We start from the raw sequence: 26,866 nt of genomic DNA, 5'->3' as shown, positions 1-26,866 counted from the left end.
ATTTTCTTCGTGAGCAGTTAATTGTTTTACTTATGTGGTAACCCACATGACAAATCAGGCCCTTACACAGAAATTCATCTCTTCTCAAAAGGACTGGGTTGGCCTTGCCAAAGTGGAACAGACAAAACTTTAAAGACTGTTACAGCCCTACTGAAATGCCTTTTCCTTTGAAAGAAGTCTATTAGTGATGCAAATGCAAAGGTATTTAGACAGATGATAAGCTCAGCAAACAAAACACTGAAACCATTAGAACTTTCTTGTGCAGCTTTCAGTACTGAGAATTTGGCTTTCTGGCATTAAAAAGGAAGAGGCTGGGCGCGGTGGCTCATGCCTGTAATCCCACCACTTCAGGAGGCCGAGGCAGGCAGATCACCTGAGGTCAGGAGTTTGAGACCAGCCTGACCAACAAGGAGATATCCTGTCTCTAGTAAAAACACAAAAATTAGCCGGGCGTGGTGTTGCATGCCTGTAATCCCAGCTGCTCGGGAGGCTGAGGCAGGAGAATCGCTTGAACCTGGGAGGCAGAGGATTCGGTGAGCTGAGATTGCACCCTTACACTCAAGCCTGGACAACAAGAGCGAAACTCTGTCTCAAAAAAAAAAAAAAAAAAGGCAGAGAAAAAGAGCAGACCTGGCTCCCATTTGGGATAATTTGTCAGGTCTGCTTATTTGAATCCTTGGCTAATTATCCTCGCATTTGGCCTAAAGATGCCAAACAATTCTCGAAATGTGGACAAACTGAAGGAAGGCCTGTAATCTGGGTCCTGGGCAAGTACCTTAAACAGGCAAAAGCGAGATCCTTAGCTATGGAATAACATTTATAGTCAGGAGTTTCTCAAGATACCTGAAGAGCCTGAAGGTAGATCCATCTAGAAGATATTCAATGATGCACTCCTAAGGCAATAATTCAAGTGATACTTTCATATTACTGATGCTTTAAAATTTAATAATTAAAAATTACATAACTGAAAGGCTACTTGTATAGGTGAAGAGACAACCATTTTAAAACATCAATTTAGTCAACAGATACTCAAAGTAAACAATTTGAGAATTTAGTAGACATGCAATTTTCCTATAAGCAAAAGGATTGAAAATATTTTTTTAAAAGATGAAGCAGTTAAGTAGTTTGCTCTACTATTATTTCATTATACTTATCCTTAACAGGTTTGATGAGACCTAGTTTCTCAGGAGCCACGAGGTATTAGGGAATATTAGTGGTTAGAAGGTGTGGTGCCTAAGGGGATTAGGAAAGCATTTCCGAAGCAAAACTCCAAGGTGGTATTGCCAAAGTGGCCATCACCTAATTGATTAAAGCGCTTGGAAATGTCTACTGGGAAGTTCAATGAGAACAGAAAAAAAATAACCTTCCATTACCCTCAAGCTTTCCTGGGCAAGTATTAACAATCGGAGCTGGAGTCCACATAGCTTAGACATAAGACGCGCAATCTGGGTCTTAAGCAGGGTGGGGTTTTGGATAGGTAAGGTCACAGCTAAAGAGCTTCCGGATGATCACGTGTTTATATTTCAGGTACCGTAATGGATCTAGTCCATCCTCCACCCCTTCTTTGCAGGGTTGCTTGACAGCCTGCGCAGTCCCCGCCCGTCTTTGATAATCCAACCCTCTTAAAGAGGGAGGTCAATCACTGCTTTAGTTCTGCGCTCTGCCTGCCTCCCACGCGGGATGGTGGGCAGCTGTTTCGCGTGTTTTCCTCCCGGAGCTTTTACGCGCTGCCCACTGCACACACCTCCCTGGCGGCCCTCCTGGCCTGCCCTCCTTTGCACTCTAGCAGGCCAACTCCAAGGGTCCGAGTGTCGGAAACAGGGGCAAGCAAGCACAGCTCACTTTTCCTGGGGGTTTTCCTCACGGTGTGTTTAGTGACCCCTCCCCGCAATCCCAGAAAGGCTGTAGCACTCTGTGGTATCCTATGTGTAGCTGCTTCTAAAATAATAAAGTCTGGGACATTGGCTGTCTTGGATATTACCACTATGCTATCTGCTTGGAACTGGGACCAGATAAACCAAGGTCCAACTTTGTCGTTAGGGGAATCAGAAACGAAAAGAAGCCACTTTCTGCTGGTCCTAACCACGGTCCCTGGGCCAGGCAAACCTTCTCCAGCGTCCGGGGGCAGCGGCCGCGCGCGGGTCCGCAGGAAAGCCGAGGCGTTTCGGGTTCCAAGCCGTTCAGCCGCCGGCCCCGGCCTCACAGGCGCGCGGAGCCGGAACGCGCATGGGGTCGGGTGCGCGCCAGGCCCGGAGCGCTCCCTCCGGGATCGCGGCTGCGCAGTCGGGCGGGAGTCGGGAAAAGGGGGAGGAGGTTGGAGGAGTCGGAGTAAGGGGAGGGGGAGGAGCGGCGAAAGCGGAAGCCATGTTGGAGTTTCACCCTGAGCGAGGGGCTGCGAGGGTTCTGCTCTCCTTGTGGGTGTGACCGGGTTCGGGGCGGCGGCGGGCTGCGGGGGGCGGGGACGGTTGGGCCGCTTGTCGTCGTCCGCAGCGGCGTGAGGGGAGCGGCGGCGGCGGCGGCGGCGGCGGCGGCCGCAGCGTGGAGCCGGGCGATTGTGACCGCCGGGGGAGCCGGGGGCCGGCCGCGGCGCCCTCTCTCCGTGTGGCCCCCTGAGCGCCCCCCCTCCCCTGCCCGGGAGGGAGGCGGGGGGCACCTGGGGCCCGCCATGAACCCCGGCTTCGATCTGTCCCGCCGGAACCCGCAGGAGGACTTCGAGCTGATTCAGCGCATCGGCAGCGGCACCTACGGCGACGTCTACAAGGTAAAGGCAGGGGCCGCGCGCCGCCGAGGCCGTGGGGTCCCGACCCTCAGCCAAGCCTGGGCGCCCGAGCTTGCGCCGCCTGTCCTTGGGAGACGCTGGCGCCTGGGAGCAGTCGGGGAGGAGGAGCTGCGGACGCCGAGGGCTGTGCTGCCTTGGTGAACAAAGGGCCAAATGTGTAACCCCGAGACCTCCCCAGCCCTTACCTGAGCCCTCCGGTGAACGTGATTTTTGCCACCTCCCCTCTTGCGCGCATTTCCAGGGAAAGGCAGAACGAGAGCGGGCTACTCTGCTCATCATAGTGCAGAGAGGGTCTGGGCGTTTGTTGCATTGGCTGGGTCAGCGCGACGAACCGGACAGCAGGGGTCTGGCGTTGTCAAACCTGCCTGCTTCACACGAACCTGGGATCGTCCGCTCTAGATTGGGAGCTGCTACCCACCAGGCCTTGGTGGTAGTTACTATACTATGCTGGGCGACCTCGATTCTCCATCGACAGCTCTCAGCCTTTAGCGCCTTATCCATCCCCCTATCAGTTTATTTTAATTTTCCAAGTAATGGCTTTTTTTTTTTGGAAAGAGCAACTTTGATTTCTCTAAGTCGAATTGGACTGCGATGCCTTTTAAACTTGTTTTTTTAAAAAGTGACTTGAATACTTAGGGAAGGTACTGGTTTGACAAGGTTAGAATTCAAAGTCCATTAGCAGTACAGCATTCCTGTTGTAGAGGGACCACTTCTAAATGTGGGAGGATAAATCACTCTTCCCTGGCCAACTCAACTCTTGGCCTCGCAGTTACTGCCAAGAAGAGGGGAGGTTGTTGCCAAATGTGGCAGCAGTCTTGATTTAGTTGTGTATCTTCTTACTGGTAACTGAAGTTGAACTCCTCCTGTTTCACATAACACCTGAGGATGCACAAAGAAACTTAATTTTGCATTGGAAAGTTTAGTCTTAACTTTATTTTGCCCATGTTTAAGCAGGTTTTTACTCTTCAGTGTAATGCCTGTGGTAACTTACATATTTAATACAGTGCAGCCAATGTTCTGCTTTGGTCTTGTTTTGTGGATGATCTGCTTTTCACCATCGTGGATCTCATCACTTTCCCACTATGCAATATAGGTATATTGAGCACACCTCCAATGTATGAGATACTGGGCAAGTAAGCACTTTGGGTTGTAGCAGTAAACGATAGACTTGGTTCCAAATCTTACTAGGGGTTTCTATTTTTTTGGACAAGGACAGTATGAAATAGCCATTTAAATAATTATTGCAGTTTTATTTTGTGCTGCAGAGAAAAGTATTAGGATCAGGGTTATGAGAGCATGTAATAGGAGGACCTGATCCAGTTTGGGGTGTCAGAGGCTCATCGCCTTTTAGCTGAGATCCCAGAGATGATTAGGCATTGCTTAGGCTACTGGGGAGAGGGGATTATGCCAGATAGGGGAGCATGATATGTGAAGGCTCTGAGGCCCGATTTGAAAGAAGCCTGAGCAGCCAGAGCAGGAGGGTGGCCCTAGATCTTACAGGCCTCTTAGTTCTCATTAGGAGATCGGACTTCTTTAGGACAATGGGGAACCATTGCAGGCTTTTAAGCAGAGGAGTGACATTAGATTTAGGTGTTTAAAAGAGCTCCCTACTACAGTATGAAGAGTGGAATGGAGCAGTTGGGAGGCCATTATCATAGTCTAGGTAAGAATAATGGTGTTAAGAAATTTGGTGATGACTGTGAAAGTAGAAGTGGATGGATGCAAGTAGCTTATGACTGGTTGGGGGAGTTCACTTATATTCCGAAGAATAGTTAACTAAAACTTGATTAATGTATACGTTTTAGGGGGCAGGGTATACAGTAAATCTTTTTACAGGAATAATTGCCTGTGTACTTACTATATTTAAAAAAACAGCTAGTAGTTAAGCCACATGATTAAAAAGCAAAAAAAAAAAATAGGGCCTATAATTTCCTAAGTGTAATAAAGGTATAGTAAGTTGGTTAATCTTGTCATTTGTTTAAAATAATGATAATACTAGCTGATGTTTATGGAATGCTTATTACTTGCCAGGCACTGTAAGATTTTTCTAATTGATCCTAACAGCAACCCTGTGAGATAGGTGCTCTTGTTAACTCCATTTTGCAGTTGAATAAACTGAGGCACAAGGAGATTAACTTGCCAAAGTTGGTAGGTGGCAAAGCCAAAATTTAAACCAGTTAGAGACTGTATTCTTAACCAATAGGCAGTACTGCCTCTCTAAAGACAGGAGATGGGCAGGTAATGTATTACATTTCCAGTGGAGAAACTGAGGCACACATTTAGTTTAGCATTTGAGTTGTAGCCACACTCTGAGTTAGTGTAGATCTTTAAGTAGTAGTTGGAATACCTAACTCCTGCTGTGCCGTTAGGCCTCACTGTTTATGTAGTCTGCCAAGTGGACATCAGATAATAGATGCTTGCACCCTGTCTGCCAGACTCTTCCAATGCCAGTGACCAAAGCAGAGAAACTTCATGTAGTTCTTGGCATCATATCCTCCTGCCTGCTAAACTCTTGTTTGTGTTTTTGTCTATAATCAAGTTTATGCTATAAAGTTACATATTTTTGTTACTTGTTTTGCTGTTTTAGATTTTTCTTATTTATACAAATTAATTGTGCTAGAGAGAAGTACACTTTGTTTTCAAAAGCCAATATATATAATTTGTTCCTTAATTTGTCAACATTTAGGTGCTAAAAATAGAATGCTTGGATTAAATAGAGACCCGATTATAGTCATTCTTGGAAGGTTGGTGGAGATTTTTATTTTGAAAATGGTTTCCTACTCAATGTAATAACATATTTATTGTACTTAAGGTGGCATGGTTTAGTTAGAAAGCACTGAATGAGAATGTGGACAATCTGGGATTTATTAGCTCTGTGACCTTGTGGAATCAACCTCTCAGAGCTGTTTTGTTGTGGAAGTATTATTACCATCATATGCCCTTCTATATTTGGTATTGAATAAATAACTCAGATTTTACTCAATAAGTAATCTTTATTTTTTTCAGGCCAATGCATATATACATTTTATCTGCACTGTGTAAAAAAAGTCATATCTTGTAAGTGTCCTGTAACTCTGCAGACTTTATCTGTCATGAAGTGCCTGCAGCTTGGGTTACCTAGGGACCTAGGAGCTGACAACTAAAGCTCTTTAGTTGGGCCTCAGGAGGCCCATGGAGTGCTCTAAAATTAATAGGCTTAATGTTGTATGTATTTGTGTTTTTCTGTGGAGATGGGTTATAGCATTCATTGCATTCTTAAAGAGCTTCATGATCCAAAAAAATGAAAAGAAAAAATGCATAGCTTTGCCATTCAAAAAAGTTTTCTTGGAAAAATTAGGTAGTTATAATAGATCATAGTATGATTTTCGCATGCATTGTGCCATCTTTTCTCACGCATTTTTCCAGTTTAATTTTTATTATTCCTACCCTTTAAGTCTTCATATCCTTAAGTTTTTCTAGATTTATTGCTAGAAAGAAGCAGGAGATAGTAAAGCTGGAGATAGGATAAGGCAAAAGAAATTTTGAAGGAATAGTCTTAATATGGTTTCTAAGGAAGTGTCTTACCTAGTCTTATGGTTTTAGTCTGGTTCCTGTGAACGATTCCTAGCCTGTGTATCCAAGACTGGATACACAAAGACTCTAGGCTTTAAGCCTTAGAGTCATCTTTAGTGACTTCTGGACTGGACTTTTTAGGCATTAGCCAAATTCTGTACACAGGCATTTTCCAAAGTGTGGTTGGGGTGCTTCAGGAAAAGCCATACCATGAGTAGGTTAAAGACTGAGAAGTCCTGTGGTAAAGAAACCTGGTAAACTTTGCTTAACCTAGCAAACTCCAAACTTACTTGACTATGAAATTCTTTTTCTCTGTAATACATATTGCTTGTCCTTAGTACTAGTGTCTTGTAGAACATGCTTTGGAAAGGTCGATACTGATTTTTTTAAATCTTTGTGGGTTTGGAAGCCATTCCCTCTGAAGCACGGGCTGCCGTGTTGCTAAGCTTCCAGGTAGTATCCACATGGTAGTCTGTGTAAATAGATTTAAAGTGTCCGCGAAAGCTGGCAGGCAAAAAGGTGAGGATTGGGCAGTAAAATCAGGAAACCAGTTTGTATGCATTTAGAGAATTCCGTGTTAGTTTATGTGTAATTACGCATCTTTCAAGGTGTTCTATTTAATATCATCATAGACTAATTCTTGCATTATAATCAGCATTTGTGAGAACTTTTCTGGAAAACTCAATTCTTAAACCTAACTGATAAGGAATATGAAGACTTTAAGCATTTAGAAAAGAACATTTGAAGGAAGCTCAAACGTTGTTATTTGGAGTTATGGTCACTTTTATTTACTTCCATTTAGGATAGACTCTAGAGAGACCAGAAGAAATGGCCCTAAACTTCAGAAAGATCATTTGAAGTTGATTAAAGTAGAATTTCCCATCATCACTAGCTATTTGAGATGAAAAGTGACAATGAAACAGATAGCGAGGTAATTTTTCTAGAATGTTTGAAAAGCAAACAAACAGGTTATCTGAATTTGATACAGATCTGATTCCTTAAAGGAGGTACTTACCTCCAGCCTTTGATCTGTATATGTATTTATTGGTGAAACATATCTAATGCATCATTTTGTATTGAGAATGAATAGTAAGTTCTCTCATGAGAGTACATTGAACAGCCATCATCCATTGAACAGCTGTAATATGAGAGGAAATGTGTTAGGAACTGTGAGTAGAGTAGCAGAAATGACAAGGCTTGGTACTTGGTATTTACAGGAACATAAAATGTGTACCCGCTATTAGCTATCATAGTTTGAGATCAAAACCTTGTTGGTTTCCTCATTTGTATCATATTAAATCTCTTGCTGCTGAGAGATTCTGTAGATACTCCATAATTGCACAACCGACCTCTGTAGCACAGCATAGTGATTTGAGAACAGGGTTCTGGAGCCAGGCTGCCTAGTTTCACCACCCACTAGCTTTGTCCTTAGGCCAATTACTTAATTCCTCTCTCTGTGTCTCAGTTTCCTCAGCTGTAAAATGGAGATGCTTAGAAAAGTGTTTGGGACAGTACCTGACACATAAAAGTGTAGTTATTGTTAATTGCTGTTAGTGTCTAGAAGTATTTATTATTATGTATTTCTCCTACTACTGTCCTTCTAACCTACTGTGTTCCTCATGCTCTGCCTCAGGGTTTCTCGCTTGCTGTCTCTGCCTAAAATCCACCCCTCACCACCAGTATCTGTTTGGTTTGCTTCTTCATTTAAAGTCTCAGCTCAGATGTCACCTTCTAATGAGCCTGTTCGTTTCCACCCTACAAAAAACAGCACTTCTCCCACCACTTTCAGGGATACAAATCAGGGATGGATCCAGGTTTTACGGGACCTGAAGTTTATGCAGTTTTGGGGGACCCTCATTAAGAAAACAAAAAACTAGAATTAAAAAAGGTATGAAAGTGAATCTTTAGAATGAGAAAAGATATCCCAACAAAATACTGTAACCCTAGTCAGATCCCTTTCTTCTGAGATTTGCTTAGGCATTTAATCAGAAATGCTCACAAAAAATGCTTTCTGATAACTACCCGGCTCCCTGTCTCCACCTGGAATAGTCTACATGTCCCAGCAACTCTCAGCACTCATAGAGGGCCATGCTAGTGAAGGGGCCTGAACTTTAAGTTTTGTTGGCTTCACAGAAAGATTCATTTCGGCTCTTTACTTAATTTTTCATTATGGCATGTATCACCACATGTTTATTTGTTTATTGCCTGTCTCTCCCCAGTAGAATGTAAATCCAGGAAATGTGATTTTGCTTTGTTCATTGCTGTATCCCCAGAGCCTAGAAGAGTAGCTGACCCATATTAGGTTCTTAATATATATTTATGGAATGAATAAATGAACCAACATGAGAGGAACAAACCATGGCTACGTGAGTTTAGAGGAAGAAGATCATTGTTTCTGACTGGGAGAAATCACAGCAGGCCTTGCAGAGGAGGTGGCATTGGGCTTGACTTCGAGTTCTGGCAGTAGTGGGTACAGAATGAGTTAAATGTAATGGACTGTTATTAGGTCTTAAATCTGAAATCAGTAGGCTTAATGTATCTTTGGCATATTAAGCAATGTTCATAATTGTTATATGCATATGAAGATACTCTGTCATTTTGAACGGAAGACCCCTAGTGACTGACTAGTGAATATAGCAGTAAGCTATCACATACAACTTTCGTTTTGTTTTTTTAAAATACAATTAAATTGGGCTTTTAGGAAGAGGACTTTGTTTACCAATACAAAAAAGACCTTCGATTCAAGAAATGAAATCATGTTTCTTTTTTAATTTTTATTTATTTTTTCATACCACCTTTATATGTACAAAAATAGTATTTCTTTTTGCTTCAGGTTTTTTTTACAGTCTTTTTTTGTTCTGGAAGATGCCACGTTTCTGAGTTCTGACTGCCTTAACCTGATTATAGGTTTGATTTCCTAATGTAATAATGTACTGCCTACCTTAGCCCTTAAACTCTGTAGAATAATTTTGGATTTGACCATAAATTTAGATATGTTGAAATAAGACATTCATTTTGTTTGTTTAAGCTCTTAGAAATTTGAGATTGTAAAAATTCTTTCTGTATAAATCATCTACCTTACCTTGCTCAAAGAATCTCCTCTTCATTGCCTGTATGCTAACCTACATATGCCATGATTGTAAGGCCTCCTCAGCCATGTGGAACTGTGAGTCAATTAAACCTCTTTCCTTTATAAATTACCCAGTCTTGTGTATGTCTTTATTAGGAACTTGAGAACAGATTAATGCATGCCCCTTCCCAGCCAGTCATAAATACCACCCGCCCACAATTACTGTTCTCCTTTCTGTCACCATGAAAGCTCTTTTAGAACTTTGTATAAATGAATCATGAATGAATTGCCTCAGCACTTTTGATGAAAATCAGTTGACAGTACACATGTGAGTATATTCTGGACTCTTATTCTTTTGAGCTGTATGTCTATACTTTTACCAGTACCTCACTGTCTTGTTTACTGTAGCTTTATCGAAAGTCTTGAAATTAGGCAGAGTGAATCATCCAATTCTGTTCTACCTTTTCAAAATGGTTTTATCTATTTTAGGTCCTTTGCTTTTCCATACAAATTTTTGAATCAGCTTTTCAAGTTAAATATAAAAGCCTACTGGAATTTTGTCTTAACTTTAAATTTTGAGATACACAGTTCAAATTCATTGCAAAAAGAGTGAAAGAGGTCTCATGTACCCAACACCCAGCTTCCCCCAATGGTGATATCTTTACATACCTATAGTGCATTATCAAAATGAGGAAATTAATTGGCACCATACAGTTAACTAAGCCTTAGTCAGATTTCACCAGTTTTTGTATGCATTCATTTTTTATATCTTTGTATATAATTTTGTGATATTTTATCATATATACAGCCTGCTGGGATTGTGTGGGATCTGTCACTCAGTTAGTGGAGAATTGAGATCTTAAATGCATTCAGTCTTCTGATCTATGACTATATCTTTACATTTATTTAGATGATCTTTATCTCATCAATATGTTGCTTTATTTTAATTCATGAATGTTATCCCTGACTTTTCCTACTAATATTGTAGTGAAATATAATTATGGAAAACTTCAGGATTACATAGTAATTACAATATAAGCCATTTTTTCAGTTTTTATTAAAATTCTCATTGTACTAGTAGTTTCTGACTTCCTTTGGCTTAGTATTGTTCATTTTTAACCCTGAGCATATGGACTCCTTTTTTTTTTTGTATTTTATTTTTTCCAGACTCTGCTCTATTGTGCAGGCTGGAGTGCAGTAGCGTGATCTCGGCTTGCTGCAACCTCCACCTCCTGGGTTCAAGCAGTTTTCCTGCCTCAGCCTCCCAAGTAGCTGGAATTACAGGCATGTGCCACCATGCCCGGCTAATTTTTGTATTCTTAGTAGAGACGGGGTTTTACCATGTTGGCCAGGCTGGTCTTGAACTCTTGATCTCGTGATTTGCCCACCTCGGCCTCCCAAAGTGCTGGGATTACAGATGTGAGCCACTGCGCCTGGCCCACGGACTCCCTTTAATAAAATTTGGCAAAAAAGACAGGGAAAATGACTATTTTAAAAGATACTCATTTTTTCTATGTATCCAAAGAATTTTTTTTTTTTTTTTTTTTGAGACAGAGTTTTGCTCTTGTTGCCCAGGTTGGAGTGTAATGGCGCGATCTTGGCTCACTGCAACCTCTACCTCCCGGGTTCAAACAGTTCTCCTGCCTTAGCCTCCCGAGTAGCTGGGATTACAGGCACCCGCCACCACTTCCAGCCAATTTTTTGTATTATTTTAGTAGAGACAGAGTTTCGCCATGTTGGCCAGACTGATCTCGAACTCCTGACCTCAGGTGATCCACCCACCTCGGCCTCCCAAAGTACTGAGATTACAGGCATGAGCCACCGCACCCGGCCCCAAAAATTATAACAAACACCTTATAAACGGTTTACTTTCATATATAAGATGTGTGTGTTGATGTGTATTTTGCAAAACTCACAGCTTTTGAGCTTATTAAAGGAAAATACACTTAAAGTTTACTTCATCCTTTAGTGAAAAATAACACTGCTGGATTATTTAGGAGATCCTAAAAAAAATTCTTATCTTGAGGAACTTAAACTCTGACATAAGGAAACAAAATCTGCATGTATGAAACATCTAAGGAACAAGTCTAAGGCATTATTTTAACAATTAGAAGAAAACAATAAAGCTATGTGAATACTGTAGAAATTTTAACTTAAGGGAAAAATAAGTTGACTTCCTGAAAGAGTGAATCTTGACCTGGGACTTGAAGAAAAATTGGATTTGCAGTTTTAGAGAACTGTGACGTCATTCCAAAAGAGTAAATCTGGGTTAAAAATACTGCTGTGGGACCTAAGGGGGCAAAGAAGTAATAAGACAACTATTCTAAGGAGACATATTGGGAAATGTGGTAGACAATGTTTCACATATATAAGACACGGATAAATGAGTGCCAGTTGAAGAATTTAGAACTCACTTGACCTACAATGTAGTATTTATCAAATTCCTTAGGGCCAGTCTTCAACCTGCTTGGTTAGTTATTTAGATGGTATTCGGTAAGATATATTTCTTCCCTTTCATCTCTATTGATTTAGAAGTTAAAGATTTTACTTTTATTCTTTTGGTGGTTACTGTTAAAATTGCAACATGTGTAATTAGTCTAAAGTTAACTGATCTTTCTCTGTTCTCTTTCTGGTCAGTATGTGGAATTTAGAAGGCTTAATTTCATTCACCACCTTCCTGTTTTGTGTTGTCTTACTTTGGTTCTGCTGTTCTTAAATGTCCCAGTTTAGTTTTTATTATCGTTTTATACAAACAGTGCTTCCTTACGTTTACCTGTAGGAGTTTTCAATTTCTTTACTCACTGTTTCTTCTTGGCATTATATTCCTTCATTCTGGGTTCAGATTTCTTTAATCTTGTAGCAGTATTTGGTAGGATTTTTTTCTTTCTTTTTATTTTTCTTTTTAAGTGAGGAACTGTATAAGGTAAACTCAGTCTTCCTCCTCCCCCTCCCCATTGTCTTTATTTTGTCTTTACTTTTAAATCATAGTTTAGTGGGGTATAGAACTCTAGGCTGACGGTTGTTTTTTTCTCAGCACTTTGAAGATATCTTGTCTTCTGGTTACCTGTTGTGCTGCTGAGAAGTCTGTTGTCAATATAATTATTGTTGCTTGTAGCTAGTCTTACTTTTTCTTTCCTCACTATTTGACTTTTAAGATTTTTTTCTTTGATTCTGGTGTGTACACAGTTTCACAATGTTATGTGTGGATTTTAATAAAAATATTTACTGTTTTTCTTTAATCTGAAGAGTAGTGTATTTCATAAGTCCTGGAAAATTGTAAACTGCGGTATCTTTGATATCTTTTCTTCCGCTCTTTCTTGTTTCTCTTTAGAGCTCCTGTTGTATTCTTTAACTTTTAGTTCTCCATGACTTCTCATGATTTTTCTAACTCTTTATTCTGTGTCGTGTATTATGGTTCTTATCTTTATTATCTTTAATTGTGTGTCTAATCTGCTGTTTGAAACTTGTATTTTTTTAAAAAAGTTTACTTTTTTAAAAAATACATCTTTTCCAAGATTTACCAATGGCTAATACTTTACCACATTTGTCACTTTTTCTCTGTATATATACTTTTTTTTTTTCTGAACCATTTGAGAGTAAGTTGCAGGCATCAAACTCCTTTACCCATATACACTTTGACGTGTATTCTCAAAATGAAAGACATTTACTTAAACTGCAATAAATTATCAAAATCAGGAAATTTTAATATTAAGACAATACTATTATTTGATCTACAGACCTTATGAAATTTCAGGATTCCCAGTAATATCTATTACAGCATTTTCTCCCCAACTCCAGAAATCAATCCAGGAGAATCATATGCTATTTTTAGTTTCTAAGACTCTTCAGTCTCTTAACCTAGAAGAGTTTTTCAGCCTTTCTTTGTCTTTTTACACACCAACATTTTTGAGTAGTACACACCATTTATTTTGTAGAATTCTCCTAATTTGGGGTACTTTTGGTGTTTCCTTTTGTTTAAATTCATGTTACACATTTTTTGGCAGAAATTTATAGTGATGTGTGTGCTCAGTGAATTGTATCAGGAAGAACATGATGTTGATTAGTTCCCTTATTAATGTTGACTTTGATTATTTGGTTAATGTTGGTGTGCCAAGTTTCTTCACTATCAGGTTATTATCTTTTCTTTTTCTAATTAATAAGTAAATTATGGGGAGATACTTTGAGACTATATAATATTTTGTTCCTCATCAAACTTATACCTGCTAATTTTAATATCCATGATGTTTTGTACTTGAATTATTACTATAATGGTTCCCAAATAATGATTTTCTAACTCCATTAATTTATTCTACATGTATTGGTTGACATTCTACTGTGAAGAACTATTTTTGTTTATTTATTTTTGGGCTCATGGATTCTTCTTTTATTCATTGGGTTTTGATTCATCACTTTTATTTTGATGCTCAAACAATTTCAGATTTGGCCAGTTGGATTTTATCTTAGCTAGGGCTACCATAAAAACGTACCACAGACTAGGTGGCTTAAATGACAGAAATTAATTTTCTCACAGTTCTGGAGGCTAGGCATTCAAGATCAAGATGCCAGGTTTCCAGTGATGCTCTCTTTCTGGCTTGTAGATGGCCTTCTCACAGAGAGGGAGGGCATGCTTTCTGGTATATCTTCTCGTAAGGGCACTTAGCCCATCCTGAGGCCTTCCCCACCTCAGGAACTCATCTAAACCCAGTTATCTCCTAAAAGCTCCATCTCCAGATGCCGCCACAATGAGGGTTAGGTCTTCAGCATGTGAATTTTAGAGGGACACAGTTCAGTCCATAGCATATTCCGTTGCTTTTTACGTTTTTATTAATTATATTTCTAGAAGATCTGTGTTATTCTTTTTCTTTTTCTTTTTTTTTTTTGAGACGGAGTCTTACTCTGTCGCCCAGGCTGGAGTGCAGTGGCCCGATCTCAGCTCACTGCAAGCTCTGCCTCCCGGGTTTACGCCATTCTCCTGCCTCAGCCTCCCGAGTAGCTGGGACTACAGGCGCCTGCCACTGCGCCTGGCTAGTTTTTTGTATTTTTAGTAGAGACGGGGTTTCACCGTGTTAGCCAGGATGGTCTCGATCTCCTGACCTCGTGATCTGCCCGTCTCGGCCTCCCAAAGTGCTGGGATTACAGGCTTGGGCCACCGCGCCTGGCCGTTATTCTTTTTCAAGTCTTCGTATTGTTGCATACTGTCTTGTTCTTAGTGCTTTCGGATTAGTCTATAATTTCAAATTTTGGAGGATTTCATCTTGCAATTTGTTGCTTTGTTTTGTGCTGACTCATGCCTGTGAATTTGTATGTTAATTTTGAATTCATCTACTTTTTTCTGTAAGAATCTTTGTGGTTTAAATTGAGGGATGGGTGGAGGGGCTGGGGGGGTTGGTGGGGAGTGGGTGGGAGACTGTGGGTGTCCTTCCAAAACAGTTTTGCTTTTGTTTCTTCCGGTAACCTCATGAGTCTTTTTGGTCTTGGATTAATTTTTATTTAATTTCTCAGTTTGGGATTCCCCACATCTTATAGATAATACAAACTTAAACTCCAAATCAAAAGAACAGTGACTCTTGGATTTGAATTCTTGGAGGACTGTTTTTCTTCCACCCAAGCACAGACTTTGTTGTTTTCCTCCTGTGCTTGTGGGTAACTGTTTTTTTTTTTTGAGTCAGGTTATTGCTCTGTCACCCAGGCTGCTGTGCACTGGCACAATCAAGGCTCACTGCAGCCTCGACCTCCTGGGATCAAGTGATTCTCCCACTTCAGCTTCCCAAGGTAACTGGGACTACAGGTGTCCACCACCTCACCCACCTAATTTTTGTATTTTTTGTAGAGACGAGGTCTCACTATGTTGCCTCGGCTGGTCTCACACTCCTGGGCTCAGGCAGTCCTCCCACCTCGACCTCCCAAAGTGCTGGGATTATAGTCATGAGCCACTGCGCCTGACCTAACCCTTAAAAAAAATTGTTTTTGCGTTACTGAAGGCACAGTCCCTTCCAGAGTCCTAGCATTATTCAGTAGTCTCCATTCCAGTGTGCTGTTTTGAGTGGGCCCACGACTGTTCGCCTGTACTCAGATGGTTTTAAAACCCCCAAGCACCTGGATTGCAGAGATCCACTAGTCTTCCTTCCTCCATCCCCTCCCACCTTGATTCTAATCCCCCTCCCGCTGTTGGTGGAAACCTCAACTCTGGTTTTCCACTTTCCGTCTTAATTCAGTGTGATACATTTGTTAAAATGGATGAACCAGGCTGGGCACGATGGCTTATGCCTGTAATCCCAGCATTTTGGGAGGCCGAGGTGGGTGGATCACCTGAAGTCGGGAGTTCGAGACCAGCCTGGCCAACATGGTAAAACCCTGTCTCTACAAAAAATACAAAAATTGACTGGGTGTGGTGGCACATACCTGTAATTCCAGCTGCTCAGGAGGCTGAGGCAGGAGAATCGCTTGAACCTGGAAGGCGGAGGTTGCAGTGAGCTGAGAACATGCCACTGCATTCCAGCCTGGGCAGCAGAATTAGACTCCATCTCAAAAAAAAAAAAAAAAAAATTGATGAACCAATACTGATAAATTATTATATTAATTAAAGTTCATAGTTTACATACATTAGAGACCACTCTGTGTTGCACATTTTCTGTGCTTTTGACAAATGTTTCATCAGTATAGTAGCATACAGAATAGTTTCACTGCCTTAAAAATTCCGTTTTCTATCTCTTCATCTTCCCTTCTCCTCCACCCAACTCCAGGCAGCCACTGATCTTTTTATTGTCTCTATAGTTTTGTCTTTTCCAGAATGTCATATAGTTGGAATCATACAATATGTAGCCTTTTCAGATGGTCTTCTTTCCCTTAGCAATATGCATTTAAGTTTCTTTCATATCTTTTTGTGGCTCAATACTGATTTTGTTTTTAAATTACTGCATAATATCTCATTGTATGTTTGTACCACAGTTTATTCATTCACCTATTGAAGGACATCTTGGTTGTTTGCAGGTTTTGGCGATTATGAATAAAGCAGGTATAAATATCCATGTGTAGGTTTTTATATGGACATAAATTTTCAGCTCATTTGGCGTATACCAAAGAGTGTGATTGCTGGATTGTGTGGTAAGACTGCTTTTAGCTTTGTAAGAAACTGCCAAGATGTCTCCCAAAGTGACTGTAGCACTTTGCATTTCTAACAGCAAAGTAATGAGAGTTCCTGTTGCTCCACATCCCCACCAGCATTTGGTGGTGTGGTGTTTTGGATTTTGGCTGTTCTAATAGGTGTGTAGTGGTATCGCATTGTTTTAATTTGCAGTCCCCTAATGATATATGATGTTGATCATCTTTTCCTATGCATATTTGCCATCTGTATATATTTTTTGGTAAGGTGTCTTCAGATTTTTTCCCTTTTTAAAATTGTATTTTTTTTATTGTTGAATTTAAAGAGTTCTTTGTATATTTTGGATACGTATCCTCTATCAGATATATGTTATGCAGTATTTTTCCCAGTAGTTTTTAATTTTCATGAAGTCCAGCTTATCAGTTTTTTCTTTCATGAGTTATGCCTTTGGTGTTGTATCTAAAAATGCTAGACCAAGGTCACTTAGATTTTCTTGTATGTTATCTGTTTTATATTTTGCAGTTTACATTTATGTCTGTGATCCATTTTGAGGTAATTTTTGTAAAAGATGTGAGGTCCATGTCTAGATTTTTATTTTTTATTTTATTTTGTTTTGTATGTCGATGTACGGTTGTTCCAGTACTATTTGTTGAAAAGACACTCCTTTTCCCATTGAATTGCCTTTGCTTCTTTGTGAAAGATTAGTTGAATATATTTGTGTGGGTCTGTTTCTGGACTCTTGTATTAATTTGCTATAGCTTCCATTACAAAGTACCACTGACTAGGTGGCTTATACAATGGAAATTTATTTTCTTAGTTCTGGAGACTAGAAGTCTGAGATCAAGGTCTCAATAGGTTTCGTTCTTCTGAGGCCTCACTCTTTGGCTTATAGTTGGCTGTTTTCTCCTGGTGTCTATACATGGTCTTTCCTCTGTTTCCGAACACGAGGAGTTTGGGGCTGTAATTTGGAGTCAGATATACAGCAGAGAACTAGGGGAGATGAGGACTGGGAGAAGACTATTGATTCTAGTTAGGAGGGTATAATTGCTGTTCAGAAAGAGTAGTTGACAAAGCATCCTAATTACAAATGATTGAGAAGGCAGGAGGAAATGGTGACATTGTCTCTGGTCTCTTTTCAAGGAGTTTGATCATGCTACTTTCTTCTAGCACCATATGATTTCTATCTTTATCTTAGTGTTTTTCTCAGGAGTATTTATTGAGCACCCACGCTGAGCTGTGTACCATGGCTGATCCAGAGGATGAACAGAACGTAATCCCTCTTCTCAAGGTGGTGGCAGACTAGATATGGGAATAGTATGGAGTAATTATAGCATTAAGTAATAAGGGGTATTTTGTGATTATTATGTGATTCCCAATAAAAGTTCAGAAGATCAGAAAAATTGCAGCCCATAGCCAAATAAAGGCTTTTTAGAAGAGATAGAATGAAAGTTTGGCTTTAATGTATTGTTTAGGTTTAAATGGATAAAGTGGAAGGGCATTGTAGTTGAGGTGAATATTGAAGAATGAAGACCTGGTAGGAGGAGGAATAAGCAAGAAGAGATCACACAGGAAATGGGCCAAACTACATCAAATGATTTGTATTGGAGAATAATGGGGAATATTAGATATTGTTAACAATAGTTATAATCATAGCAGATGACATTTGTAGAGTACATACTAAGTACTAGAACTTATTTTATGTAAGCGCTTTATAGGTATTCTCATTTTAATTCTTTTGACAATCTTACGAGGTAGGTGTTGTTATTTCCGTTTTACAGATACAGAAACTGAGACACAAAAAGAAAGGTCAAGAATAGGCCCAGTTAGGTGCAATGGCTCACCTCAGGAATACCAACACTTTGGGAGGCTCAGGTGGGTGGATTGCTTGAACCCAGGAATTCAAGACCAGGGTAGGCAACATGGCAAAACCCTGTCTCTACAAAAAAAAAAAAAAAAAAGGCCCAAGTCAATAAATCTAATAAATCTAGTAAGTGGTGAAACCAGGATTGAATTCAGGCAGTCTTACCTCCAGAACCCATGCCTTGTAGTCACTGTGTTGTGCTGTAGAGAGGTAGGTGAGACCAGAATATGTCTTGAGAAACTGTCTTCAGGTGATAAATTAAATGTGATAGAAATAAGGGGACCAATTGAGGTGTTTGATGAACTAAAGTGTAGATAGTGAGCTAGTTGATGGCGGGGACCACTTCTTAGTCCTCTGAGAGATGGATGTGCTGGGGAGTGGACGGTTAATCCTCAGTCTGACATTTCAGATTATGTGGAAGATGATGTACCAGTTAGGAGTGAATGGAAATTATGTGAATTAGATTAATGACAGGGGAAATTGGGGGCATAGATGACCTGGAGAGATGGGAAAGTTGAGTGAAGATGTGGAGTTAGATTTTGGACAGATTGATTCAGGTGTAATACCTGCAGACTAGCAGATTTGAAGGAACCAGTAGGGAAATATCGTCAGGAGGGATAGTGGACGTCTGAGAATAAGAATTCTTTGATGATGGGGGTATCAAGGAAAGAGACATCTTTTGCTTGAGTTTTCAAAGGAATAATAGCTCTTCTCTAACTTCTTCCTCACTTTTGATATTTGAGAAATTCATGGCGGCCGGCCATAATGGCTCATAGTTGTAATTCCAACACTTCAGGATGCTGAGGTGGGAGGATTGCTTGAGGCCAGGAGTTCGAGACCAGCCTGGACAACATAGCTAGACCCCATCTCTTAAAAAAAAAAAAAGCCAGGCATAGTGGCACATGCTTGTAGTCCTAGCTGCTTGGGAGGCTGAGGCAGGAGGATCACTTGAGCCCAGGAGTTCAAGACTGCTGTAAGCTGTGATTGCAGCACTGCACTCCAGCCTAGGCAACACGGTGAGACTCTGTCTCTTTAAATAAAAAACAAAATAAAAAAATAAAGAATTAGTGATTCATGACTTCAGTTTTTCCTTTGAAAAGTGATATTTGAGCAAATAAATGAAATAAAATATAAAACACCTGTTCTATAAGTGCACGTGTATATGGAAGTTATGGTCTTTAGTTTTAAGTATTATAAGTTACTAAATATTTCCCAGTTGAAATAAGTTAAGAATAATGGAGTAAATAACAGTAGTGAGAGATTGATTACCCATGATTGTTTAGAGTTTTCCTTCAACACCTGTGCATCCTTAAAAACCCTTTTTGGATTCCTGTATTCCTTTCAGCGTCTCAGAGGAGTAGGTGACTTAGAATCTCTCTCTGACGCTAGGCCAGGGGGTTCATACCCCTCTTCCTCCATTTCATTCTCAGGAGGTGACACAGTGGAAAGAAGAAAGCATTGAAAGTGCTGAGTGATAGGAAACTCAGATGGGGTATGTCATTACTAAAACTTTTTCATCTTTCCCTTTTCCATGCCTTGCTTTTGCCTGTCCCCATCCTGTGCTCCACCATCTTCTCTCCCGTCAATAAAACCACAAACTCCGAATCTGCAAAAAGCATTGAGCAGAGAATATAAAGCCTTTTGCAGAAACAGTCCGCACAATTATGTTTACTTTTTGAATGCCATTCAGCTTGAACAAGAGTAAGTTAGTTATTTTTATTTTATAATCATTGTGTTGATATTTTTCTTTCGGGGTCTCATTTCTGGTTGGTGCTGTGATGTTAAATCACTAATACCGCTAGGATCTGCTAATCACAAGGTGTTTTTATTTGGAATGTTGAGATTTTATTTCCTCCAGTAAACTGTGTTCACATGAGGTTTGACAAACTTTCTTTCAAAAACCAAAATTGGAGGTTTCTGTTAATTACTGGGCAGAGTTGCTATTTTTATAGTAGGTCTGTATTGTTTGTGTTGAGTTTCCTCAGCTGTTTCTATTATGCTATGATGCAATATTTGAATTAAAATGTAGAGAATATTTCTATAAGGTAACATTGCTTTTATAGAAAAGAATATAAAAAGGTGAAATTTAAATAAAGTGTTTTATAAGATTTTAGACAATGTATTTTAAAAATATAATTTAACTTATTTTGGTGGGCTTTAGAAGAAAAGTCTGTGTAAACTAAACTTATTTTGTCTGGCAGTAAAGGGATCTAGTTTTTTTTTTAACACCATTGTTTGCAGAAAGTATTCACTTATTAATACATGATAAAATTAGTTTTGGATGAGAAATATCTTTTTGTTTAAACTTATCTTTTTAAGTTCATACTATTTAAAACATTATTTAAACTATTTCACTTACAATATAAGATTTTTAAAAAATAAACTTTATTTTAGAATATTTTTGAATTTACAAAAAGTCATAATGACTCGTAACCCAGTTTCCTTTTTTGTTAACATGTTACCATGGTACATTTGGCACAACTGAGGACCAGTATCGGAACATGACTGTTAACTACGCTCCACCGTCTATTTGAATTTCACTAGTTTTTCTCTAATGCCTCTTTCTGTCTCAAGATTCCATCCAGGATTCCATATTCTATTTAGTCACTATGTCCCTTAAGCAGAATTTTCTGGTGTGTGACGGCTTCACAGACTTTTTGATAACTTTGGTAGTTTTAAGGAGTGCTGGTCAGTATTTTGTAGAGTGTTTCTAAATTTAAGGTTTTTTTGTTTTTTTTTTTATAGTTAGATTGGGGTTATAGATTCTAGGGAGAATGAAGTATACATGCTGTTGACATAATTTATCACCGGCAATGTTAACTTTGATCACCTGGCTGTTGTAGTTGACCAGGTTTCTGCACTGTAAAACTACTTTTCCCCACTTTTCCGTTTTGTACTCTTTGGAAGCAAGTCACTAAACACAGCGCCACACTCAAGAGGTAAGAAGTTAAACTTCGGGCCGGGCGCGGTGGCTCACGCCTGTAATCCCAGCACTTTGGGAGGCCGAGGCGGGCGGATCACAAGGTCGGGAGATCGAGACCACGGTGAAACCCTGTCTCTACTAAAAATACAAAAAATTAGCCGGGCGCGGTTGTGGGCGCCTGTAGTCCCAGCTACTCGGGAGGCTGAGGCAGGAGAATGGCGTGAACCCGGGAGGCGGAGCTTGCAGTGAGCCGAGATCGCGCCACTGCACTCCAGCCTGGGCGACAGAGCGAGACTCCGTCTCAAAAAAAAAAAAAAAAAAGTTAAACTTCACCTCTTTGAGGAGGGGAGTAGCTTCATAAATCACTTAATTCCTCTGCAGGGATTTATGTCTTTGTCCTCATTTATGTGTTCAGTTATTTTATATTAGTATGGATATATGGATATTTATTTTATACTTTGGGTTATGATCCAGTACTATATGATTTATTTTGTTGCTCATATTGCGCCAGCTTAGCCATTGGGAGGTCTTTGAGGCTGTTTCCCGTGTCCCGTTGATAGGTCCCCATCATTTTTTTTTTTTTTTTGAGACGGAGTTTCTTTCTGTCACCAGGCTGGAGTACAGTGGCTCGATCTCTGCTCCCTGCACCTTCCGCCTCCTGTGTTCAAGCGATTCTCCGCCTCACTCAGCCTTCTGAGTAGCTGAGGCTACAGGCACGTGCCACCATGCTCAGCTAATTTTTGTATTTTTTAGTAGACTCGGAGTTTCACCATTGTTGGTCAGGATGGTCTTTATCTCCTGACCTCGTAATCTGCCGGCCTCCGCCTCCCAAAGTGCTGAGATTACAGGCGTGGGCCTCTGCGCCCAGCCATCATTTTGTTTTTAACACTCACTTTCCGGCCCTGCAAGATGCTTCAGGCTCATCTTGTATTTCTCTGCCCTAGCCTGATAAGCAGACATTTTCCCAAGGAGCCCTGGTTCCTTCTATTAGAGAATGGTATTAGATACCAAGATCTGGGCTTTGAGTATGTTTGCTGTTGGCGTATCATTGCTTCTAGGATTCCTCTCAGTAGATGAAGCTAGGAAATATGTGTATATATTACTAAGCCATGTATACATACATATCTATAATTGTTTTAGTATCTAGATGTGAGTTCATACTGATATCTCTTGCTCTAATCTAGCATCACATGGTTTCTTCTGGCCTTCCCCCATTGCTTATCTATAGCTTCCTAATCCAGTAGTAAGAAACCTGGCTTTCACTGTCTGGTAGCCATTTACGAATTTGCTCAATCTCAGTATATCTGTATAGCTTTTTAGAAATTTTCACAACTCTTGTGTTACAAGTTGACAAGCCAAATTGTTCTCGTATTTTTAAGTTACTCATTTACTCTTTGAAATAATAATAATTATACACCACTTACTATGTGCTGAGCATTATTCTGTGAACTTTTAGATGTAACAACCAATTTTAGTCTTAATCCATGCTATGTTGTGGGAACTTTAATTATCTCTATTTTACAAATTAAAATAGAGGGGCCCAGAGAGCTTATGTGGTTTGTTTCCCCAAGGGTCCACAGCTAGTAAATGGCAGAGCCAGCAGTTGAACCCAGTTTGCCTCCAGAGTCCATACATTCGGCTATACTGCCAAAAATAGACGTGTGAAAACATCGTAGTGTTGGTTATCATTTTTAGAAATACTATTTTTTATGCTAAGGAAGAAGAGGGTTCAGTGATCTCAGAAAAATCCCCAAAGTACCCTTCTGGATATGAGAGGGGACAGTGGTTAGAAAAGAGTAAATTTCTTTAGAAAGGCAAACTTGCAGAAATGGAACTGTATACTCACTAAAGGAAATAATGCTTGCTTTCTTCTGGTTGAAGAGATTGTGTCGCTGAGGAAAGTAGTTCATGCTTTTAAAAATCTTCTGGAATTAAACATGGACACCTTCTTTTTTCTGCCCTCCTTAAACCATTCCATGATGATTGCTAGATTATTTTTTCCTTCTGGTAGAAGCATGTGGTTCTCACCCTCTTCACATATGTCTCTTGCACAGAGGGGAAAGGAGTGGGTCAGAATTGCAGTTAGCAAAGGCGTTTTATTGGCTGCCGATCAAGTCAAGAACCAAATTAGTTGAAGGAATTTCTTTATTAACATGCCAGAAACATCTTATCTATTCTGTTTTACCGGAGCCTGTTTAGCATTTGGTTTCATTGGTAAACTCATGTAGAAAGCTTAGTTATTCTGAAGTTTTGTTTTCAAACAGGACAGCCCTCCCAACTCCACCCTACCCAGCGTCTGATTTAAAATTTTTGACAGTTTTATTGAGATATAATTCATATACCATGCAATTTACCATATAATTCAATGAGTTACACAGTTAGTATAACTTAAATTTGAGTCCTAAAATCAGAAAGAAGATAGTGATAGAGGGAATTTATTCTTCCAAATGTTATTGATGTGTGTGTGTGTGTGTGTGTGTATATATATATATATAAAATTATTATTATTATTATTTTTTTTTGAGACAGTCTTGGTCTCTCACCCAGGCTGGAGTGCAATGGTGCGATCTTGGCTCACTGCAACCTCCACCTCCTGGGTTCAAACAATTCTCCTTCCTCAGCCTCCCAAGTAGCTGGGATTACAGGCACCCACCACCATCCCTGGCTAATATTTTGTATTTTTGGTAGGGATGGGGTTTCCCCACATTGCCAGGCTGGTCTCGAACTCCTAACCTCAGGTGATTCACCCACCTCAGCCTTCCAGAGTGCTGGAATTATAGGCGTAAGCCACCGTGCCTGGCCTATAAGTATTTTTATACTAAGTACTATTAATAAACACCAAAAGTGACTGTTATTGCCTGACATTAATTTATAAGGATCGGAGAGACATATAAACCACAGGAACTTGATAAAGTGGCTTAGTTTGATTGATCCTCATTGAAGTAATATGTACAGTTATCTTTTTTACCATAATTTCACTTTCCTTTCTTTTAATTGACTATCTCCTTTTTCCCACTCAAATTTAAGGACATTTAATTCCATAAGTCTGTTTCTAAGTAATAATTAAGTTGAAACAAGATTATCCTTACTACTTGTCCACCAATAAGTGCAAAAGGATTTTGCCCTGAAAACTCCCATTTTTTTAGTGCAGAACATGTCACATTTTCCTTTGTTGCTTAAACAAAAATAAAGTCATATCAGTAAGCATAAAAAATCTGAAGGAAATTTTAATACTTCTGATGCTTTTCAGTTGTAGTACATACTTTTAAAATGAAGCCCATTCATTTGGAACTGTTTGAGAGCTATAACATTTAAATAGCATCTAGGAGAAATTTGGACTTTTACAAGTATAGGCTGTCATTTCGCAGAAAAGAAAATCTGATTGCGAACCATACCCAACTTAGGGGCCTTTGCGTCTGGCTCATGGAATTGCTTATAACCTCTTGAACTTCTCAGTTTTCCAAAAAATTGTTGGTGATAATATTTAAGATTCTCTATGAAGTTGATGGTTTAATTTTGGGTAAATGAATTCCCATTTTTTACATAATACTTGGCTTTCATACAAGGTTCAAAGTATTAGATTGGTGCATACTCTTTTTTTTTTTTTTTTGAGATAGAGTCTTACTCTGTCGCCCAGGCTGAAGTGCAATGGTACCATCTTGGCTCACTGAAACCTCTGTCTCCCAGGTTCAAGCGATTCTCCTGCCCCAGCGCACCTGAGTAGCTGGGACTACATGTGTGCGCCACCACGGCCATCTAATTTTTTGTATTTTTAGTAGAGACGGGGTTTCACCGTGTTAGCCGGGATGGTCTTGATCTCCTGACCTCGTGATCCGCCCACCTCGGCTGCCCAAAGTGCTGTGATTACAGGCCTGAGCCACTGCACCCAGCCTAGGTTGGTACATACTCTTAAGAGAATTGAGGCATAGTAGGCAGACAAAGTAGAAAAAAGAGATCTGCAAGCAGGTGGTAGTGGGGGTGGAATGTGGGGGCCATTTCTCAAAAACATTACTGAAATGTTTTCTGAAGAAAATGTATTCTTCTAAAAAATTTGCCTAACATTATTTTGTAAGCTGTTTTGGAATTGCTACTAGCCTCTTAATTCCTCCACAATAGTTTCTGAAAACTATTTAATAGAAGATTTTAATGTAAACTCCAAAATTCCACCTACTGACTAGGATTTAGTAGTAAGATACAATTTTAAGGTTAAGAGCAGGATTTTTGTTCCTGCATCTGGGGTGGAGTGATCTTCGGAGAAGATTGGTGCCTCTCTTTGCTTCTCATTTTGTCTTTTGATGGAGAGGTTGGTGAGTGTTTCTGTTTTCTAGACTTGGCTATTTCTGTAGAGATTAGGAACATGTTGCTTATTGTAAAATATCAAGACAGAGAGGAACAAAATCAAGTTTAACTATGACAGTTCTTTAAAGCTGACCATCAGAATCATGTTCTGTAGCAGATATTCCTTGAACTACTCTTCTCTTGCAGTCACCTTGAAAGAGTGTAATAGGAATTTGTGAGTAACTGTGTATGCTGTTACTTAAAGATGTAGATATTAATATGAGGAGGAAAGGAATAATGTACTTTGGGAATATATCTGAATCTTGTGTATTTTCTGTTAAGAAGCAACAAATTAAAAGCCCCTCTTGAGTGACAAAATGATCCAAAGCAGAGCTTAACTTAAGAGCTTCTTAGGACCTACAAGGTGGAACCTGGGCATCTTGTATGCCAATAACTTTACAGGTAGTTCTGAGAAGACAGTTGTTAATGGACTCCCCTGTCTGGTGATACAGGGGGCCCACCTCTACTCTGATCTTGCTTTTCTTACAACTTTTTCTGATTGTGTTCACTTTCTATTTAGTCCATATTCCTGGACTCTGCACCTCTACCTTGTTACTTTGCATGTACAGTCAATGGATTCTCACAGTTAATTGCAGTCATTGTAGTGACTGGCTGTGACCCATTTTTGGCTGTCTTTGGTTTCATATGTTTTGCGATTGTGCTTGTTTTTCTCAGCAATACCAGTATCTGACCACTGACTCTGTACCTAGTCTGTCCTCTGGGCTGCACTGGCATTTCCAGACTTCTGCCTTGATTGCCCCCTGGTCATCATAATGGTGGAGAGACATTAAGGAGGATGGTGGTTCTGTTCCTAGCTCCCTCGTTAATTAGGTAAATGACTGTGATTCAGTTTCTTAACCACTTAGGACTATAGTTTTCTCATCTCTTGCTTAAATCCTCTTCAATTTCTGTATTATTAATAGAACTTGGTTACTCATGTATTTTTCTCTTTCTGATACAAGGAATTTAGCCTGGCTCTTTAACTTGTACTATATGAAAGCTTTGATGAATTTCTTTATACTCTAGGTAAAATGGAACATCGAGATGTACTTTCTGCTCATTTCTAAGACAAAAAGCTTAACATTTTATAATCCTTTGTTGGGTCTCTCGTTGGTCACTTCAGCGAAGTAGACAAGTTAGTTGCATGTAATAGACAATTAGAAAATGCAAGAAATCTTTAAAAATATTGAAATGGCAGGTTAGTATCTACCGGATAGATACTATTTGGTCAGATGACCAAG

The 26,866-nt window shown here is 39.7% G+C and overlaps 1 protein-coding gene across 8 annotated transcripts in view; it reads left to right on the top strand.

Moving 5' to 3' along the window:
• Positions 1-2,349: 2,349 nt before the first annotated feature.
• Positions 2,350-26,866, top strand: part of LOC105464888 (mitogen-activated protein kinase kinase kinase kinase 3) — a 187,300-nt gene continuing 162,783 nt past the window's right edge. For 3 of the 8 annotated variants that reach the window (XM_071076585.1, XM_071076584.1, XM_071076573.1), the window contains exon 1: positions 2,628-2,761. In XM_071076585.1, coding sequence (XP_070932686.1) covers positions 2,666-2,761 — 96 coding nt within the window. In that variant the 5' untranslated portion in view covers positions 2,628-2,665. Of the gene's footprint in view, positions 2,415-2,627; positions 2,762-21,127; positions 21,304-26,866 lie in introns of those variants that run through there. The other 5 variants (XM_071076576.1, XM_071076580.1, XM_071076579.1 and 2 more) reach the window with 3 other exon arrangements.

The sequence above is a fragment of the Macaca nemestrina genome, chromosome 13, assembly GCF_043159975.1.
Source record: "Macaca nemestrina isolate mMacNem1 chromosome 13, mMacNem.hap1, whole genome shotgun sequence".
In the NCBI taxonomy this organism is placed as follows: Eukaryota; Metazoa; Chordata; class Mammalia; order Primates; family Cercopithecidae; genus Macaca; species Macaca nemestrina.
This window is presented reverse-complemented; position numbering and strand designations above follow the sequence as displayed.